Here is a 22,316-nt window from a genome sequence, read left to right as displayed (position 1 = left end):
TGGGCCCCTCACTTCAAGGAAGACATTGAGGCGCTGAAGTGTATTCAGACAAGGGCAACAAGGCTAGTGAGGGGTCTGGAGCACAAGTCCTATGAGGAGTGTCTGAGGGAGCTGGGCTTGTTTAGCCTGAGGAAAAGGAGGCTCAGGGGAAACCTTATCACTCTCTACAACTGCCTGAAAGGAGTCTGTAACCAGGTGATGGTCAGCCTCTTCTGCCAGGCAACCAATGACAGGACAAGAGGACATAGTCTGAGGAGATTTAGGTTCAACATCAGGAAGAATTTCTTAATGGAAATCGTTGTCAAGGAATAGCCTGCCCAGAAAGGTGGTGGAGTCACCACCTTGGGAAGTGTTTAAGAAGCAACTTGATGTGGTACTTGGTGCTGTACTTTAGTTGGTGAGGTAGTGTTTAGCCAAAGATTGGTCTCATTTTTGGAGGTTTTTCCAACCTACATGATTTTGTTTTTCATCTGTGAAATGTGGCAGTTCCTAATATGCAAAAGCTTTGGACTGTATTATTTAAGATTTGGGTGACTGATGGTAAACTTGTATACATAAAATTTACCTGGCTTTTGGGCTTTTTTATCTGATGACGTAGATATCTGACTCAACTTTTCACACTGCAGATGAGGTCTTGGACTGCAGACCAGTGTGGACTGATAAAAATCCCCTGCTCCTGATCTGACAGTAGTCCTCTCAGAGCTGGCCTTGATTTTTTTGTGTTCTTGACATAAAACTTGCTTGTTCTGCCCTGGATTTCTGTATTTTGGAAACTCCATATTGTAAGAATGTATTTTTTTGCATATCAGATTTGCTAACAGTAAACATGGGGTTTTTTCTGAAATACTGGGTAAGAGTACAGTCAAAGGAGTTCTAGCTGTAAAAAACTTACAGAAAGCTTACAGAGCAAAGTGCTCTGTTGGCAACACTGATCTTGGAAAATGTGTATGCTGGTGTTTGTTGTGATGCAAGAAAATTTCAGGAAAGTTAAGGCACAGCTTCAGCTACCAGCATACTCTATTAAGAATTTTTGTTCTAGGAGTAGACATAAATTTTATAACTGCTGTGTGTTGGAAGTGGAATGTGTCTCAATAGTCTGACTTTACTGAGCAATTGGAAACCACTGCAATGTTTTGAAATACTTGGAGAAACAAAGATTATTTCAGTTTAGATCTGACCAACTTTGTCTCTTTCCTAAGTTGCTGACCAGCAAAAAAGAGAGAAACTGAAAAAGAAGACGGGCAGGAGTGAAGAGAAGAAGAATGTGTGTGAATGTGTCTGTCAGTGCTGTTCAAGAGATGGCAGAAGGCTGCCACCATCCTTCTTTAAAAAGGTATGTATTTTAATTCTGTTTAGGACATACTATCATATACATGCCCCCCATAGTACCAGCTGATGACTGTGCAGCACTGAGGGCTGGCATCTTTAAAGCAGCAGAAAGTAGACAAGGGTCTTCCTGGCATGTGGCCAGCACTGAATGCATGTCTTGACCTTCTGACAAAGATGTCAGGTATCTGGATGAAGAGTGCTTGCAGTAAATACAAGCTCTAATTACCCTTGAATTCTCTTGCTTTCATCTCAGCTGAAATTCCTGTCCTTTGTCACTCCAGAGCTTTGTACCATTTCCTAGAGCAGAACTCTGTTGCCTCTACCCTTCCAAGCAGAAGAATCCTCCATTTATTCTGCTTATATGCATAGGCTTACTTAGTTAGGCTGGCATTTCATCAAGATATGTGGTGTGTACTTCTAACTAATAAATAAATATGTAAATAGCCCAATAAATTAAATTCTTGTTCATTGCTGAAAAATGGGCAATTGCAGCTTAAAACAGAATAATGATTTAACTCTTTGATTCTAGCAGCACAAGCTTCATTGTTTAGATATCTGTAAAGTTAGAGGACATTTCCAAGTAGTACAGCAAACAGTCAGTTTCTCTCTGTGTGACTGATTTTTGTGGCAGGCAGCCTGAGTGTGACCTTATTGCAGTGCAGAGAAATAATGCTTTGAAATTCAATACATGGCTCTTAGTTATGGATGAAAACTCAGGCATGAATAAGAAAAGGTTTTTAAATATAAACTTTATTTCTTATTAATACCATTTTTGTCCTTCCATGTTATTTTTTGCAAACTTGGGGCAAAGTTCATTAAATTGTTTCATTGCAAAACCAAGTAATATATGTCTCTAATTATTGGATGAAATCCCGGCTTTAAAATAAAAGGATGCACTGTAACAAAGTGCAGCTTCTTTCCTTTGTTTTTCAAAATAAGATTTTCTAAAATTCCACCTGAGTTAAGCTGCCCGTGAGTAAGATCTCTGATTTGAACAACAGTTGGTATTTCAGATCTCATGTTCAAGTAATTCTATTAATAGGCATTTCTGGCTGCTAATGAATTTTTAAAATAAATTAGTCCATGCCAAAATTCAGTTGAAGGAAGGCTGTTTCATAGGAGGCTACATTTTCTTTTTTAACTGTTTGAAGTATGCCATTGCCTTGACATTTCAAGATTTCTTTCAGCCTGTTTTTTGAGATTTTTTTCTTTTCTCTGAAGAGTGAAAGTTGTGGCCATCTGCTTGTTCATGAAATACAGATTGGGAAACACCATTAACTCGTTCTAGTCTCCTGTTAATTTTGTATGCAACACATGTGTGGCTGTGTGAAATGCCTACTCAAATGCTTTATATTTAAAGATTTATTATACTCTAATGTTACCAGCAGTCTGAACATGTATTGTGCTGAAATTAGTTCTGTCATAATGGGAGATGTCAGTGATGAAACAAAGCAGAAGAACCTTCTGAGTATCAAAGAAAGTCGTTTTCGTTAGAAATGTTCAGATTTCCTTTCAGGCTTCATAGTGACAATTACCTCTTGTGCTTGTTGTTTGAATTAATGCACACTCAGTAATACCTACCCCTTGTTAATAACCTCACAGTATTTGATAAAAGTAGCAACCTACCACATTGCAGAACTGATACCCACACACACATATGCACAAAATGAAAGATTGTACCAGGAGCATAGTTTTGAAAAATAGTGATACCAGGATACAAACTGAATATATTCATAGAAGGTCAAATTTGTTCGCATGTTTGTATGAATTTTCTCTAAAGGCCAGGTGTCGCTTCCTATAGTACATCTTTGCTCTGTCCAGAGAGCAGAGAGCACATGCTCAGCTGACTTACACAATATTTAAATGGCTTTCTCAAGTTAAAAGAATCATATACTCATTCATTGCAAATTTGCAGCTTTTGTATCCTGACAGTGCAGTTCATAAAGCACCCCTTCAATCTCATTTTATGATGGTAGATGAACTCTTCTATTAGAAGATCTTTTCATACAAGAACAAGTTAATTTCAAGATTAAATTAATCTTCCTGTAATTTCAGTGACCCCACTGACAGCTGCCTTGGACCTTTTTTGTGAAAAAGTACCTTTCTTTTCACAGTTTGGTTTTTATAAGGTAGCTGATACTTCAGTGGCTTTTGAGCTGGAAAACTAAACTTCTTGTAGAAAGTAAAAGTAACTTATAGAGAAATCTGGATTCTTTCTCTGTTTTACTACTTTTGCCCATCACATGACAGTAGTATGCTTTGATTTCTTTTTACTGAATTTTCTCTTCCACAGAGTCCATGAAAATTCAGAGGTCTTTACATGCTTGCTGCAAAGTACTGTTCAGTTTACCCCAGTTTTGTGACTAATAAAATTGTAGCATAGATACATACCTTTTTAAGGAGCTGCTGAAATGTATCATTGAGTAGATTTGTATCTTTCAAAATGGTTTGTACTTTGTTGAATCAACAGAATAGAAGCATATATTGATAAGCAAGACTTTTTACTCCAAATTACATTAGTTATAGTTCTTGATAGTTCTAATAGCTAAAGCTCAGCTACTATAATTGATTTTTTTAAAATTCTATTTGAAGAATAGAATAAATGTATTTTAATAAATGTGCTATTCGTAGGCATGTTTTTTGTCTTTTTGTTTTGTTTTGTTTCCTACTTAAACATCTGATGTTTTTAAGAAAGCATACTAGAGCAGAAAGTGGGCATACTTGCTTACAGTTTACTTGCAACACAGGACAATTTTCTGAAAGTTCAAAAGAGACAAATTGCAGACAAACAGCATTCTCTGACACTCCTTAAAATCGTTTGAAATTACATAGTTCCTTGTTCATGATATTGTTGCTTTATCTACTTGGAGTATACTTCTCCCTGTTTGAGTAGTAAAGTTTTGCCTCAGGATAAGTGCTTTGAAAGACATTCTGTTCTCAGTATTTGAATGAGTACATCTCATAGCTGACACAGATACAGCTTTGGGTTGCAATTCTCTCTGGTCACTAGTGTGCTACTTGGTCTGTTCTACTTATGAAATATTTGAGACGGAGAAGACGATTACTGCCCTAAGCTTCCTCATGTATAAGGAGTGCTTAAATTTAGGATACTGCTGTGTCAACCTTGTGCCTTTGTCTTGTTGTGGATCAACTCAACTGCTTCTGAGGTGCAGAACATGTCATTTTCATGAGGTGGAGACAAATAATTGGCTAATATAACTTCATATAGTTTCTTAATAATTATTTTGCATAATGCAGGGAACCAGTCCTCATAAGTTCACAAATGCTTCTACAATTCAATTTATATTGCAGCTCAACAAACTGATTTAGTCAGAGTAAAACTTTTACAAGAATTAAACTGTTTATTATATACACTGAAGGGTATGGAGTTAGCTTGTATCTATATAGGTGGATGCTGAAACTTTCTAGTCTTATCTGTTTTCTATAGTGCTGAGCTACCACTGCCAACTACTTTATATACAAACAATCACACTGGTAAGCCTCATTATTCTGCTTGCTAACACAGGCATTTGTTTGGCATTGTAACTGCATGTTATCAGTTCAGCATTTAATTATGCTGTAGTAGTAAAATACAGTTGATTCACGAGACACCATCAAGAAGACCTTATTTTGCCTCAGCTAACTAAAAAAAATCCTCTTTGCGTTAGGCGCCAGCACTCTGGATATTTTGGGGTACTGGAATAGTTCAGATAGGTCTTACTGATGAGAGAGAAAATTGTTGTGAAGGAAATATATAGTATGACAGCATATGGTACGGTCTGTTGACTTAATTTTCATGATAAAATATCTGCATTTTTAATATTCGTCCAAATAGCATTTACTGCATGCTACAAAATGTACATTCATCATAATTGAGCTTTAATTTAAAATACTGTGTTTGAAAGGAAAAATAATGAAGTGGTGTGGATTCTAAGCAATAACAGTAGCAGTGTTATGAGAAAATGGAGTATTTATGCAGTAAGAGTCTATTGCTTAGAATTATTAAAAACACCTTTTTTAGGGTTGAATGGTAGAATAGAAAATCTGTGTATATTTACAAAGCTGTACTACCAATTATATAGGTTTATATACTACACTATATCTTACTGGTTTGCTAGTAATATGTTACTATCTTATAATGTCTATTTGTGGGTTAGAATGTCATGAATTTTCAATAAATGTATAAAGATTTCCAGTTTTGGTCATTCGGAGGTTTTTTTCTATCTGTGCCCATCCCAGTAGGAGACTTCAGAAGTCTCAGGACAAGTACTGATTATCTTGCAGAATCCCCACAGGCACTTTATTTTTCAGATGTCTTTGTGACTTTTGTTGGCATTCAATCCATTGTCACTTCCTGGTGGGATAAATCACACATCCAGCCTTCAATCCACATTTTAATCAGCTGATTATATTCAAAAAGTGAAGTGTTCTTGAGGATTTTCTCAAGGTTTATATTGTGCTCAGGAAATGAAGCCCCATTGGAAATACACTGGATCTGTGTTTCAGTGTTACTCTCTTGAAGTCGTTTCCACATAGCTTAATTGTGAATGAGGATAGGCTTGGTGAATCTGTCAATCTTCTCAGCTGACATTATGGTTGTATGTCATAAATAAAAACATGTCACAGCATATGTGTAAGTCGTACTATACTACATCCACTCTTTTTCAGGCTTCCCAAAGGGCACATGTTCCTTCAATAGCTTCAGTAATGTAATGCTTCTGCTTAATAGTTTTTATTTGTTTGATAGAACTATAATAGGGATGAATGAAACATATACAGAAATCATCTTCCTTTTTCTTCCTTTTGTTACTGCAGTGCTTATGGTCAGTACTGGTGTCTCCTTATCTTGTTCTTTTCTTAGGTGGTGGAGGCACATGGACAAGTTAATTTCTGTGTTAGCCTATCTGAACTAAACTTCAAATTTTAAAAACCTCAAAAGGCCATAGAAGTTGAAGTTTATTCTTAGGAAACATCTCTACTTGTATACATTCTCTTAAAACCTTACAGCACTTTGTTGCTGATGATGTGGACCTATATGAACTGCCCTAGGGTTAGGAAAGTTATTTTGCCTTGCTGATTGCATGGTACAGTAGTGAGATTTTCCAGAATAATACTATCCTCAGTTTGTCTCCCTCACTGTTGCACTGTAAGCACTGTCTCTGGGAGTTGTGGTGCTAGATAGTTTGAGTACACATAGTGGGAGTCATCTCTTCTGCATCATACATTTGTGTGTAACAGAACTTGAATTTCATAGTTATAGGTATGGATGCAAAATTGGCTTATACAAATTTTGTTTGCTGGTAGGCTTCTGGTTTAATCTTCCAGTTATGCAGTATGCCTGCCCATAGAGATTGTAAAATGTCATACATAATTTTCACTGATTGACAGAATATTTGGTGGGTGGCTGTATGCTAGTTAGGAAAAGTACATACAACAGTTGTTTTTATAAGGTGTTTCAGACACATTGTAAAGCAAATGTATGAGTTGCATACCCTATCTGGGTATTTATGTTTTGATAGTACAAATGTTTTAAAACTCCCTCTATGACTGAAATAAAATTTCTATTTAATTGTTATTTCTAATTTAACAAAAGAAGCGAACAAATGACCAAATCAACCAAAAACTCCACCTTAAAATGTCACTTGAATTTAGTTTTGTTTCTGTTTTATTTGTCTTTGCCACAGTGTCATAATACAATTCAGGAATAATCTTTAATTTTTAAGCATGGGATAATTATGGATGATGTCCACCTTAGCTTGCCCAGGTGGTATGAACAGGGTATATCCAGATAAAATAATTTGCCTCAGTGCAATGATTTCTTAACTTATTAAACTCTTGGTTTGATGTAACCATCAGTATCCTGTAACAGGGTACCCATGTTTTGCTACTGAAGCAAACTATTTGCTTATTACTCTCTTATTTCCAGTGAATAGGTTTTAAAATATGTTAGCACTGGGGCTGCTGTGAAACCAGTTTGATTTTACAAAAAATTGAAAGTTTTTACGTAGAGAATCCCTCCAAGGCGGTAACAGTAATAGCTGGGAGTACCATCATAAGCAAAGCAGGTAACTTGCAAAGCAATCAAATGTTGTTTTATTTTTTTCTAGACTTTCACGGATGTAGAAGACAGTCTCTGCCCCTATTGTGGGCAGGCACATTACCTATCAGAAGGACCATGTGCTCATGGCAAGTATTGCTTGGTTCACTCCTCTCCAGTAAAACACACCAGGAAATGTTGTCAGCATAGACCCAGAGCATCTCACTCAAACTCAAGCATCTGTGTGTCAAGGCCAACAGTTAAACACACTGGACTTCCACGCAGACACTCCACTGGGAGTGTAGTGAGTGTTGGTTGTTCCCAGAGGCGTCCAGAAGACAACCCCAAAGTGAGCTCTGGGAATCCCACCGAGAGTTTTATGACCAGTTGTTCCCAGAGGCATCCAGGAAACGACACCAAAGCAAGCTCTGGGGATCCCACCGAGAGTTTTATGACCAGTTGTTCTCAGAGGCATCCAGGAAACGACACCAAAGCGAGCTCTGGGGATCCCACCCAGAGTTTTATGACCAGTTGTTCTCAGAGGCGTCCAGGAAACGACACCAAAGCGAGCTCTGGGGATCCCACCGAGAGTTTTATGACCAGTTGTTCTCAGAGGCGTCCAGGAAACACCACCAAAGCGAGCTCTGGGGATCCTACCGAGAGTTTTATGACCAATTGTTCCCAGAGGCATCCAGGAAACAACACCAAAGAGAGCTGTGGGGATCCCACTGAGAGTTTCATGACTGGTTGTTCCCAGAGGCGTGCAGGAAACAACCCCAAAGCGAGCTGTGAGGATCTCACCAAGAGTTTTATGACCTCTTGTTCCCAGAGATATCTAGGAAACAACCCCAAAGCAAACTGTGGGGACCCCACTGAGAGTTTTGTGACCAGTTGCTCCCAGAGGTGTCCAGGCAACAACCCCAGAGTGAGCTGTGGGGATCCTACTGAGAGATGTATGACCTGTTGTTCCCAGAGGTGTCCAGGAAACAACACCAGAGTGAGCTGTGGCGATCCCACCGAGAGTTTTACGACCTGTTGTTGCCACAGGCATCCAGGAAACAACCCCAAAGTGAGCTGTGGTGATCCCACCAAGAGGTGTATGACCTGTTGCTCCCAGAGGTGTCCAGGAAACAACCCCAGAGTGAGCTGTGGGGATGCCACTGGGAGTTTTGTGTCTGGTTGCTCCCAGAGGTGTCCAGGAAAAAACCCCAGAGCGAGCTGTGGGGAGCCCACTGAGAGATGTATGACCTGTTGTTCCCAGAGGTGTCCAGGAAGCAGCCCCAAAGCGAGCTGTGGGGATCTTCTAGAGAGGCACTCTGACTGCTTTACTAAGAGCAAACATCCTTTTACTCCACGCACGTTAGTATCAGATGCTAAACCTTTCCTGTCAGGGTACAGATATTACAGTCCTCCTCGAAAGATGAAGACAAACCACCGCAAGCACCGTGTGGAAGCTGAAACCCAGACTGATATGAGGTACAGGTGCAGAGATTGAAACTTTATTTGGAAATTCTGGGATTTAGATGTTATCATAACAGTGTCTTCATAAAAACAATATATTTTGCTCTCATTACAGTTGTGTAAAACCAGAATAATTATTCTGAGGTTATTCTAGATATGCGTTAGAAAAAGCTAGAACCAAACGTGATTTTCCTTTTTTCACTGGCGTATTTTGCTGTCTTTTTTTCTGGAACAACTGGTTTATTCTATTTTCAGATTGAATATGAGGTGCCACTAAATTCAAACTCTGGAATCTCACATCTGCTGGTGATAATCATTCTCTCTCTCTCTTCCCTATGCTCTCTGATGTATAGTTCTGTCTTGTAAGGATTAACCAATATAAGCATGCAAGTAGTTCCCCACTATTACCCCTGTAGTCTCATACTTTCCAGTCTGTTAATTAATATACCATGCAAGCATTATTTTTTAACTCTTGAATGTAGCTCTTCATTGTTTTTTATCACTTGAATGTAAAGACATTCAGATATACCCCATATAAAATATTTTAAACAAAATTAATGTCTTTTCCCTTGCACTGAACTTCTTAGCAAATTGAACAGTTCTGATTTAGTTTTGTTTCTACTGATGGTACCTTGTAAAGAGAAATCTTTTCCCTTTTGCGTCCACCATGCCTGCATGTCCAACTTCAGTTTTGTCATAGAATAAATCAGGGATTTCCTAAAACTGAAATTACAGTAGCTTTGGCTCTGTATTGCAACTGTTGATTTTCTGGCTATGGGTGATCTATTTTCCTGGCGCACTTTTAATTTTAGGATCATCTCCATTCTTAATTCTGAACAATTATTTTGAATAATTTAGTTATTTCCTGCTAATATGCAGCTAAATAATTAATTTGGATCACCTGTCTGGCAGAAATTTTCTGAACTGTGCAGTTCTCCATTCTGTTCAGGCCAATGAGACATTTCCACTGGCACTGGTATTCTCATCCTGCATATATTAAAAGTAGTCTACTTGGGATTGTAATACCTTTCTATATTTTGTAGCTTTCCATCTGCAGACAAAGAGTATGAGAGAAAATGTATGGCTGAGCAGTGGAAGAGGAGATCAAAGGTAATAATGCATCCATCAGTCATCTGGGTAGTCTTCCCACACCCGCCACCATCAGTGTGGGGTAATACACTTCATCACTGCCACAGCAGTTAACAGCTGATTTAGGTGTTCTCTCTGTTGCCATGACATTAATTAGTTCCAAAGAGGAGAGAGAAATTCAGAACATTGACTGGAAACTGTAAGAATAAACACTGAGGCACATTAAGAGATCTCTTCAGGTGTTTTTTTTATTATTATTGTTATTTCTACAAGCGCACTATCAAATATCTGCTAAGGTCATAGATAACTGGTACATGATTTTCCAGTGGAAGAAGGTATGCCCTTTATCTGTTTACACAGAGTTTCTCGCAAAATACCTGGAATTTCTGGCACTGCATAATCACAGAGAGTGATTAGATTAATTTTAATGGTAAAATTTGCTGTGTACTTGCTCTGATAATAAAGATTTTTGTTTCTGTGTTGTAGGCTGAAGATAAAAGAGATACTTTGGATGAGCCTGGGAGAGGAATAGATGGTTTTGAATACCCCAACTTAAGGTGCCTGATTTACAGCAGGAGGGAATATTTGAAATGTTCCTTTCTCTACAGCTGATCCTTAGGCCTTAAGTCTTCACTAGCATTTCTCTGTATAAATCTTATTCTCACAGGAGTTTTGGTGGGATTTTATTTCAATGGCCTTTCCCAGCTTCAAAATTCTGGTTTTTTGTGATAAGTTCCACTGGGAAGCTAATTAAGAAAGAGAGCTCTGAAATATATGAGTATTTTTGTCAGAATTGAGTGATGACACATTAATGCAGTCTTTAATTCTGCACATCTGAGCTCACAGACTATACAGTACTATAATTAAACACTGCATTGCAGGAGCATTTCCCACATCTTTTTCTGAAAACTTAATACTGGGATTGCTAGAATGCGAGAGCAGTGTTGGAAATCAGGCCAAAACCCAAGGTCTCTGACCTGATTCTCCTCATTGCTGACCTAAGTGTCATGCATGACTCACAGATTTGCTCTCTGGCCTCTTCATACAAAGGCATTTCTACCTGAGGAAAAATGTACACTGAGTTAAAAAAGCATTCTTATGGATAACAGAGATTGAATAGCATCTGAAATAGCACTGAGGTCTTGTGAGCACTGCATCAAGTGAGGTGATGTAATGCTCTTGAACCATAGTCTTTCAGGTTTCAGTGCCAGCAGGGGATTTGCTACTGGAGCAGGGTTTAGGGGTGTTATGGTGGGTTTCTTGGCAAAAGGAAATCATATAATGCCATTTCATGGCTCCAGAAGAAAATGACATGCAAGGTAGTATACAAGGGGTTTAGAATGTTCTTTTTCTTGCCCTCTGATTCTCTGATTAGAAAGACGTCACGGTGTCCTCACAAGTGTACATCAAGGAGTGCTGCTGATGCTGAGTAAGTATGCTTAAACCATTTTTCTGCTCTTTTACATCAGACTAGAAAGCTTTCCTCAAAACTGATGAACTTGAAACATACAATACTTTAAAAAATTTGTTAATATAAAAATGAAGAAAATTCATTATAACTTCTGAAGATTGTACAGTGCCTATAGCTTTTTTCCATTTCTTTTTAGGTCTGTAATCTCTGAAGCAAATATTGGCAAATTAAATACTAAATTGAAAGGCATTCTTACCACATTTCTGCACTGAAATTTGATGAAAATTACGAGAGTTTTGGGTTATATTCAGAAACACTACTAATGCTTCATCAAGTAGCCTTGAAAAAGTACAGTAATTTCACGACTATAAGGCGCACCCTTTTGACTAAAATTTTGGCTCAAACCCAGAAGTGCACCTTATAGTCCAGTGCGCCTTATCTGATGGACAAAGTTCGGAAATTTGCCAACCTGGAAGTGTGAGCGGCAAGCCGGGGGAGCCAGCAGGGCCGCGGCTGCCAGGTGGAGGCGAGTCCGGGGGCCCATGGTGCCGCAGCTGCTGGGTGGAGGCGGGGCCTCGGCCATCAACCGCGTGAGGGGAGCCGGCGGTGGATCCTCCCTGCAAAAAAAAAGTGCACCTTGTAGTCCGGTGCGCCTTATATATCGGCAAAAGTTCAGAAATTTGCTGTCACCTGGAAGTGTGCCTTATAATCCAGTACACCTTATAGTCATGAAATTACTGTAATTTAATTGTTCGTGCTTTAGGCTTCTGTTTGCCTAACTTAAGGCTTATAACAGAGGTCTGAAATACCAGCTGTCGGTAACTTTCTTGACTATAGGGAAACCAAAATTATAATCTTTAGGCACGATAACAAATTTTATGTAAGGAAAACCATGCAAGATGTATTCCATTTTTTAGTTTCTATTTATTAAGACTGGAGAATGACTCAATAGAGTTTGGTTGGATGCTTTGGGAGACTTAGAAAGATGGCACTGAAATATTTTTTTCTGCTGGTTTTCTTTCCTGTTGTCTTTCAAGCAGAACTCCAGACTTTTAGAGTGTCTGATTTAGAGAAATTGTCATCAACAACTCTTTTAGAGCTATTAAAATAGAGATACGAGGAAGTCATGTCTAACACTAACAAGATTTTGTACATCAAGGAGATATGCTGAAATGAGTGGATGGTGCCAAATAAGCAGTTTAATACTTCTCAGCTTCCATTTAGGACCAAAAGTTTTCAGTTGCATTCAGATTCTCTGGAAGCTCCTTTGGAAGCCTTTGCCTAGAGTATCAAACTGCAATTGTACACTTGCTTTCCAATTAGCTCCACTTTCTTGAGTGCAGTGCAGGTTCTAAATGCTTGCCAAGATTCACTGATTCTCTCACTTGGGATCTCTGCTAATTTATACCACAACAGAAAGTTAGCATAAAGACAAAGCACCATGTCCGTCTTTCTAACAGTATCACATTTTGCAGTTTTTTATTATTATCCAGATTGAAGGAAAGACTTGGTTTGTCATGATAGCTTTACCTTTTTTGAAAAATAACTGCTGATAAAAGAACTATGAAATCTTAATGGCCTTTCCTGTGAAGGTGATTAAACCTACTAAAATATGTCATACGTGTTTCTGTGGTAAAGCATTTAACATTGGGGTTTCTATTCTCCCTGCAGAGAAGAGGAGCTTTTATATTTATCTTTCATTGAAGATGTGACAAATGAAATTCTAAGACTTGGGTTATTTTCTAACAGGTAAGTTACAGCTTCAATTTTGTAATGCTATGTCAGAAATCCCTAGACTCAGTAAGTAAGGGAAGTAGTGATTATTAATAATTTCTTTATACACACATATACACAGTTAGCCCTTGCTTTTGTTTTGTTTCCTCTTCTTTTTTGCTTTATGTAAGAAAGGGGAGCTAGGAAGTACCTTTGGATCATCAACTTTGATTTGCTGCTATGTAGCATGAGATAAAAGCTTCGTTAAAAAGTGACCTGGAGCCCTAGGTGGAATAATACTAAGAACTCATTTTAATCTGCAACATCTGTTTTGCTAAATAAGCCAAGTTACTAATCTTGTACACAACAGGCCTTTTGTCCCCCTTCTGTCCTTCTTCCTGTTCCAGTATGAATTCAGTCTTCAACATAGGTTACAAGGGTTACATCCTTTTTCAGATAAAAGTTCACCAGCTGGTAGAAGAGATTTTTTTCAATATGATACTGGTTCATTGTAAGAAAGAACTCTCAATTTATGCAAAAAACCATTGCAGTATTTCTATACATGCACAGAATATATATACAGAATCTTAACACATTTTTGAAATTCTGCATTCAAGGCAGTCTCATTTCATAATATTCTGATCTTGCTCTGGGTTGATAATGTTCCCAGCTGTTTCTCCTATTCTATGCACTCTTACTTTTTTCTTCTTATGTCAAGGCTGTCAATGAGAATATTAAATACACCAAGTAAAAACATTAATCTTCAAGAAATTTTGAGAGCAGTCTCCTTCTGGCTCTTTTACAGTTATATTTTTTTCCATTAGAACCCTTCTTGCACTTTTTAAAAAAAACAATTTTGCAAGCAAGCTAGGTAAATTCACATTACTTTCTGGAATTCTGTTCTAGTGACTGTGTACTTTAGTTGTCATGGAACATTTTCTTTACAGAATGTTTTTTCTCATTCAGCCTAAGAAATGGAAGAGAGCTCTCAGGACTGAGAACTTTTCTCTGGATTTTTTTTACTGAAGTTGGATTTTATTTCTTCTCTGAATTTATTCTTGTGTATAGCAGTCACTATGGTGCTTCCAAGAGATTTTGGATACTTCAGCATGCCAGTAGAATCACAACTAGATTGTTGATTTTTCCCACACATAGGCCCAACAGATCAAACACACACGTGGTTGTGCTAGAAGTCACCCCACGATTGCCATGTGCTGCCCAAAGCCACCCAAAGCCAGGTCTGCCTTCTGAGCATGTATCCTCTGGTTCCTGATTACAGGTATCCCTCTTTATGAGAGAATGGGATTGAAACAGTCTTAGAGGTGCCATTCAGCTAAGAAATGGAAATAAAAACCTGCAGTCATTAGGTTACATATATCTGGTTAAAGTTTTTCCTCTGGTGAAATTATTTGATTTTTTATTTGTAGAGTTCTGGATCAACTGTTTGAGAGCTATATAGAAGCAAATAAACACCGCCTTGATGAGGTATGTGCTGCCATTTATAATAGACTGCATATTATTTAGGTGATGTTTCCAAAGAGCAGGGCAAATGCATTGGTATATTTGAGGATAAAGGTAACCAGAATACTCAGGGGGAACGTCTCTCCTTCTGTAAATGAGATTTGCTCACTCATGGATCATGGCAGATCAGGAGTCACAGGTACAGTGGCAAAGAATGGACAACAGTCAATTCAGTTTGGTGACACTCAGTAATTAATTTAGTCACTTGATTGCAAGCAGCCTCCCTTCTGTCAGAATTAAGCCCTGAGTCTGAGCAGTGCTGAGGTGCCATGGGGTTGGAGAATTGTCACACTCTTCTTCCTTCTCCCCTCAGGGCAGAATGCGCCAGATGCTGGAAGTGCTGAAGTCAGATCTTGGCTGTGGCCAGGACAGCGAGACAGAGCTAATCTATGCAGGCCAGGAAGCCTTGGACCCACAGGAGTTGGATAACACAGAAGACCTCGAGTTTACTAGTAAAGGTCACAGGCTGAGGAAAGCTCCAAATAGTGAAGAATTCGTTGACAGCTTGGACTTCCCACTAAAGGAACCAAACAAATGTGAATCACTGTCATGGAGTGAAAGGTCAAGGGAAACACACAGCAGGGAGGAGTCTTCAGAAACTGTGGGTGCTGGGACAGAGTGTGATTTCTGTGGTGTGGAATTTGAAAAACACCCAGACTCTCCACCCATCTGTGAGGCAGATTTAAACTTGACTTCTTATGACAGTGATTTGGGCATCAGTAAGGAGCTTGATGAACTTGAGGAAAAGTTAGCAGAAACTCTTCGCCTTTCACGTAACTTTTCATAACGGTAACCAAAATTTACCTGATAAATGGGGATAGAGCTCCTGTGGTGAACTGCCATTTGTCAACCAGTAGTAAATTGTTATTTCTCTTTAAATACTGCTAAGATCTCTCTAGCAGGATACCATTAATTAGGCAAGTAGACCTTAAAGGATAAAGTGTCAGTTACCAGAATAATTTTGTTGATTTTGCCTATAATTGTATAACTCGAAACAAACTTGAGAATATTTAAATGGAATTTATATTTTTTAGAGCTGTAATAATAAGTTAAGAAATATTTATTGTTTTAAATAAATTAATTGATAGTGCAATTTATAGTGGTCCTGCTATAAAGATCTGAGATTTTGTAGTCTGAAAAAATTCAACAACTTAACATAAATTTAGCATCCAACAGAGTCCTCTTCCAGAGTGGACAAACAGTTGTACCATGTAGTGTACTATGTTACCACTCACAGAAGCCCACAAGAAGAAACTCTGACTTCTAACAGATCTATGTAGATTAATGACTGTAGTTTTTTATTTTCAGTTCTTAAGTGAATGAGACTGCTAAGGTTAATTTCTTGCACAGCTGATAGCCATGGCATAGCATTACTGTGTGATGACTAGGACTATCTAGAAGAAGACACATCAGGCACCTTGTAAGCAAATGGAAAAGAGGTGGTGTATTTTCTGGTTAAAGTTTAAATTGAAGTCAGTACATGCATTGCATGAAATCAACCAAAATGCGATTGTATAATCAGAGTACAGCTATTGCCTGACATTCCTGTTGCTGCAGAATGAGTTCATCAGGTTCTGAGGAAATGGTGGCAAGCTACATTGTATAGATGAGGACCTAGGAGAAGTCTTAGGAACTAGGATAAAGCCTGTCCCCTAATATCTCCTAGGGTCCTGCAAGGACAGGCCCAGGTTGTACCAATTCTTACGTAACAACTGCCCCCACCTGCCTCCCCTGTGCCTCACGAGCATGGACCTAAGTCTGTGACTCTGTCAGCCACATGACACGTTGCAGCTTCAGGTAGCTCCTGTAGACACAGACCACTGCTTCACTTGTGAAGGATAAATTTTAGACAAAAAAGAAATGTCAAAAAACAGCTAGAGGAAGCCAGTCAGAGAAAAACTTGTCTGGCACAATCACAGCACTGCAGTGCAGAACACAATTCCCAAAGAAACAAAAGGCACTTTGCTGGGTGCCTTGTCCACAATAATAAATTGCACTTAAATGACAGGAGACCAGAGTTTATTTTAAAACATGTACTTGTGGCTGGGCAGATGGGCACCAGCCTTTCATCTGCCACACTCAATTGGCTGCCTTGTAAATCTGGCCTGCAGCATGGGTGCTCTGGCTCACTGAAAAGCAGGTGAGAAAATGTGAGGACTTCTTTATCCCCCCATCAGAGCCTGTCTTGTTGAAAAGATGTGGCCACAGGGCTGAGTCAGTACAGTGCAGGGAGGGTTTGTCCTCAATCACAGGCGATCACAGACCTTCTCCCATCCTCAAGGAAAGTCCTCTATTCCTTACCCGAGAGAGCTGAACAGAAGGGATGTCCTAGGAAACTGTTGTTTCGACTTTACAAAGAATTCTGACACAAAGGACTGATTGGAAAACAAAAAAACATGGTTAGATCTATCCAAGTATGAAGCCTCTTTGCTTCTCAGATAGGACTTCCCTTTTGGGGTCCTCCATTCCAAGTTGTCCCTTCGTGGTCAGTGATGGGAATTTCAGGATTTTTTTCCATACCTATTTTAACTCTTGTGACTTGTACATCATAAAAAATGTCACTCAGTGAACTTTGGCTTCTTGTCAACATGAGTGTGATTAAAGATTAATAAGAATTTCACCTTCAGATTCTGTAAATGAAAAAATACTGTAAGAAAACACCACAGTAGTGAACCTCACAGAAGGGCACAAGTAATGACATACTCATTTCCTGTAATACATGTAACACAAAAATAAATAAAAACAGCTCCTTGACCCTGTTTCCTGTTGATGAACTGTCTCAACATCAATGACTTTTTTTCTGGGTAGATGCAACTTAAAAGAGGAAATAAATTGATTAAAACAGACCTTTCACAAAGAAAGCACCTGTCTGCCTAAACCCTAAGTGTGAACGTTTGGATCCACAGTGAAATGTCTGGTAACAAACCAGAGAATCACACACCCCAGTATCCAGCAACTGGAGCAGTTAGTCCAGTCCACAGAACTGATTTCTCTTACTGTAAAGGCACTCCTATCAGATAGCAGGGAAAAAACATTCTAGATAAATGTTACCTATATAAAATCAGTTTATCTGCAGAGCCAAGAGCAAATTCAGGCTGCCTTGGACTTGAGACTTTCTTCTATTTGCATTTATTTCAAGGTGGTGTTTAAAATGTAAGTTGTTAAAAGACCTTGATAAGCAAGCCTGACCCACATCACTGATAAGATTAATCAACGCTGCAAGGTTTGGGGATTTTTTGAGAGTTTTAGTTGGTTGGGTTTGAATTTTTTTTCTCTCGTCTCGTTTTAGTTTGTGTTATATTTGAGTCTTGGCACAAGCAGGAGCAGAACAAGGCACTCACACACCATTACATATCTGAGTCCCTCAGATGTAACCAACTTAGGAGTAGTCAGCAGCAATGATCTGCTATGTAAAGACTTTTTTTCTGCCCAGATTCCTGTGGGCCATGAGTATATACACCATAACATCATTTTTTTTCCAAATAGTCAGAAACCTGCTAGTGTTACTTTGGTCTAACAAAGCAGCCTCTTTAAAGCTACAGTTTTGTCATCACTGCTCTTTTTTTCAAAGGTAGGATTCTGTTTATTTACAAAGCAAAGTAGGGCTTTCGGTAATTTAAAGTAAAGATTAATGGGATCAAAAGAAAAAGATGCTTATATGTCTTAGGGCTGACCAGAAAATAACAACCTTCAAGCCATCCTTTTGTCCTTGATCCATCCACTGTCTAAAGCTCCTACAGAGTTTTCATTTAGGCTTAGCTGCAGAATGACTTCACAATCTTGTTTCTCTGCACTTCTATACACTTTATCATTTATAGCTATGCAAGAGTAGTTGTAAGAATGATGCAGCTCAACTGACAGCATTTCATGATTCAAGTACATATCGCTCCATCAGACAGTGGGGAAAAAAGGACTACTTTTTTCCTCAGCAGTATTTTGTGCAATGTTTATGAGTAAGAGAACTGTAACATCAGCATAAATAAAAACTAAGCCCAGGAGTTTCATTTGTAGCCCCCAAGGCAGGCTGTTCCATTGTGGTGACAGCACAGTTTCTAACCAACAAGCCATTTTAATAATTCCCTTTAGTGCACGACTACTGTTCCTGTGTCTGAGTACCTGGGAGAAGCAGCAGCCCCAGGCCACAGCTTGGGATAGGTAGAAATAGCAATGGAAAAAATGAATGCTAAGAGAATACAGCAAGAAAGAACTGGCAAAAGGGAAATAGTTACTGATTCTATCTTTTAAAAAATGGTGAGACCTATTATTGGGTAGAGCACAGGTGCAAAGTAGAGATTTAGGTGCCACTTGTTAACAGTGGCCTTGAAATTTATTTTAGAGCTCCCTCAATTTTTCTGCCTTTGTATCATAGCGCTTGTAGTTGAGATCTAAAAATTTATGCAAAGGGGAAAAAAACCACAAAACTGGAACTCAAGGTCTACTTCAGAAAGCTATAGGAAAGTGTAGTATCCCACTTTAATTTTTGACCACCCAAGGAGCACACATTGATAAGCAAGTGCAGGACACTACAGCTGTGTGATGGCTCCAAAGCCATCAATCTTTTTTCTCTGGCACTTCCCCAGGCACTTAACCTGCTGTTCTCAAGAGCTGACACCTGGTATGTACACAGATTACAAGGAACAGAACAGCAACAACCAGTTTTAGCAAAAATAATTTCTCACTCTCCAAAACAACCAAACCAGATACAAGTAGTCCAGTCTTCCTTTGTCCTTTATTAAAATCTGCTTCATTCAGAAACAACTACCTTTGGTTTGTATTCCAGTAGTAAAGCAAGTGATATGCAAACAGGTGAGCAGTAAATTAATCTGCCCCAACCATTGCCCCAGCACGGGTCACAGCCAGTCAAGGGATCCAGTTTCAAAACCTGTAGCAGGTCGTGGGCCAGCGGAAGTTGAGCATGTCACAGGGATAAAGCATCACTGGGAAGGGAAAAGAAGAATCAGCACTTACCACTGGCATGACAAAACTGCTGAGCTGTAGAGCACCCATAGCTCGTCTCCATTTCAGCCACCTGAAAGAAAGCCTAGGAGGACCCCAGGGTGTCAGGCAGTGGAGGAGTAGCAGCAGGAATTGTTAATTCAATTGAAGGATGAAGTGAAGGATCCAGATTTAAGGATGAAGTGTCTACTGTGCAGGGGACTTTCTATTCTCTGTAGAAAGTGTCCAGAGTAGCTGGGTTCCTAATGGTACCTTTTAGCTGACCCACTGAGCTAATTCTAGCTAACAGCAAAGGGCAGGAGCTGTGCCTGGCAGCCAGGTGACACAAAACTTCATTTTCATTCATCTTTGAAACCATGACACTGGCCTGCAAAAAGCATAGGCTCTCAATCCAACACCACGTTTTGGACTGTAGGAATGCCAGACATCCCCACAGGGACCAACACAGGCTGCTGCTGCCGTGCCCTTGCTGCTCTTGTAGATCACAGGCTTCAGCACACACAGGTTCCCATGCAATCCTTCTAGCCCTACCACTTTGGGAGAATGAAATTGGACCTTGAGAAGGGCAAGGAAAGGCTACATAAATGGAGTAGGGAGGCCTCTGAAACCTGAGAGAGAGAAACTCAACAGAACCTCAGGCTGGCAGGCAACAGAGCTGTGCTGTCCCATTCTCGTAGAGGACAGGCAGCGTGATCTGTAGCACGAGGTGCAGAGCTCTCTGCAGGTATCCCAAGAATTCAGCAAGCCTGCAGGACTCCCCTTACAGTATCTGTGTGAGGGCTGCAGCATACCTTACATCTCACAGCAGCCAGAGACTGGTTCCAGATGAGTAACAAGTATGAGATGACCCCAACTCTTCCAAGTATCCATTTCTCTCACTCATAAGCATGCTCACATGCCAAAGAAGTGAAGCAACATGTTAAAGGCCATCAGCTCTCCTGTCAGCCTGAGAATTCCTTGCAGGACCTCAGAGGTGTAGCCTCTCCAATCAGAAATTCAGCTCAGAGGCATTTGACGCCCTGCTTTTTCCCAGTGTTTGACACAAGTGAAACCAGAGATGACACAGATAGCACAGGTTTGAAAGCTGGCTATGAGGCTTCCCAAAAGCTGGGCACAACCATCTAAGATAACAGTGGATTGTAAGAGGAAGATAGAAGAGCTCCTGAAGCTTTCATCTTGGTTTTCCCCTCCCTGGGCACAAGCTTGCATAATGGCTACTCCCATCCCACTCTGATAGTTTTAAGCTTTATACGGGGTTCCAGACTAAACATCATAAAGGCCCTTACTATGCCTTTCCATAGGGTGTGTTTTCTCCATGGCTCCTCTTCACTATTTGAACATCTTAGAGTCTCTGTTTCACTTTATGGTGCTATCAGATCTCCCCAAAGGATTCTTGGGCAGCCAGCTCCTTGTTCTTCCCTTGACCTGAGGAAGCAGCTGGCAGGTGAGAGCAGAGCCCTGCCATAAAACACCCGTGGTGCACTCAGGTGCACTCCAGTAAAAAAGCTGAGGGGCAGGTGAGTGGCAGGATGGGCCAGCCTGTGGCCAAAGTTACCCTCCCAAATATCAGGAAATTCAACCTGTAGTATTTGTACAGCATTTCCAGGATGTCCACTACCCTCAGTTCTGTTTATTTGTCATCATTTAAACACCAGCACTGTGCAGAAGGATAAGGCTGACCTTTTGTCTGGAAAACAGGCTCAAATAGAGCATTTTACTTCCAGCTTGATATATGCACTGAAAATGCTAAACTCACCATGGCAGCCCTCCTAACACCATGACACTAAGGACAAATTTGCTCTGACTGCAGGGAGTGCATACACTCAGCAATGCTCCTTATTTTGGGTAGATGGAGGTTTTTTGCAGTGCATAGAAGCTACTGCATCTGGTACCTGTCATTTGGATTCCTTTTGTTCTGGTTGAGATAGAAACTTCTCAGCTCCCCTAAGTTTTTCATGTACCGAGTTCTGGAGCTTCTGCCAAGAAAGCTTCTGGTCAGATGTGCCAAATCCAAGCATCAAGTCACATCCCTGTCAGCCAACTCTGGCTACCAGAAGTCTCTAACGAGGATTGTACAGTGGCTGGAAAATAACAGCTGAAGTTTAAAACCATTTGGATTTAGTGGAAATACAGGTTTCTGAAGATACCTTTGCCAGAGGTCTAAAACCAGTATAAATAATAAGTGGGATCAAAACTGCTGAGTGGTTTACCATGAGCCTCAGGTCCCAGGAAGGCACATTTTCCTCTTCTGATTATGAATCCATTTCTAATAAAAGAGCTTTGCTATACTGAACATGGCACAGGACATTCCCCAGGACTTAGAACTGATCAGACAAGTACAGATGTATCTATGGTCTTAACTGAAGCTGATTAATGCCTTCAAACTGAGTGCCCCTAGAGCACAAAATTTTAGTTAAAAGCCTGATTGTTTCAGATGTAGCTAGGTGGACAATGTCCTAGACTTTTAACACAGACAAGAGAAATGCAACTGTCCAGTGTGAAACTGTAATATCCAGTGTGCAATTCTCGCATTCACCTCACAAAGCCTCCTGCCAGGTGTGTAGAGCAAGCTGTTGGATCACCTTCCTTTTTAACTCAATGCCAATTCTAGAATGAAAATAACTTCAATGCTAGTTGTTGGCAGCAGCTCCAATGATTGTAAGCATACAATCAACTGTTCTCTCATACGCTTTTGGAAAGGGTTCTCCAATTTTCAAAAGTTTTTAATTCCCTCCTACTCTTAAATGTTACAGGGAAACTGGAAGTTCAGTACTAAAAACAGCCTTAGAAAATGCAAAA

At 39.6% G+C, this 22,316-nt stretch overlaps 1 protein-coding gene across 4 annotated transcripts in view; it reads left to right on the top strand.

The window, feature by feature from the left end:
* Positions 1–17,320, top strand: part of SPATA7 (spermatogenesis associated 7) — a 34,046-nt gene extending 16,726 nt beyond the window's left edge. For 3 of the 4 annotated variants that reach the window (XM_033062747.1, XM_033062745.1, XM_033062744.1), the window contains 9 exons: positions 1,200–1,333; positions 7,437–8,842; positions 9,181–9,189; positions 9,871–9,937; positions 10,403–10,473; positions 11,292–11,345; positions 12,999–13,076; positions 14,468–14,525; positions 14,875–17,320. In XM_033062747.1, the coding sequence (XP_032918638.1) occupies positions 1,200–1,333; positions 7,437–8,842; positions 9,181–9,189; positions 9,871–9,937; positions 10,403–10,473; positions 11,292–11,345; positions 12,999–13,076; positions 14,468–14,525; positions 14,875–15,348 (2,351 nt within the window). In that variant the 3' untranslated portion in view covers positions 15,349–17,320. The remainder of the gene's footprint in view (positions 1–1,199; positions 1,334–7,436; positions 8,843–9,180; positions 9,190–9,870; positions 9,938–10,402; positions 10,474–11,291; positions 11,346–12,998; positions 13,077–14,467; positions 14,526–14,874) is intronic. The other variant, XM_033062746.1, reaches the window with a different exon arrangement.
* The last annotated feature ends 4,996 nt before the right edge of the window (positions 17,321–22,316 follow it).

Source organism: Catharus ustulatus, chromosome 6, assembly GCF_009819885.2.
Source record: "Catharus ustulatus isolate bCatUst1 chromosome 6, bCatUst1.pri.v2, whole genome shotgun sequence".
NCBI classification, from domain to species: Eukaryota; Metazoa; Chordata; class Aves; order Passeriformes; family Turdidae; genus Catharus; species Catharus ustulatus.
This window is presented reverse-complemented; position numbering and strand designations above follow the sequence as displayed.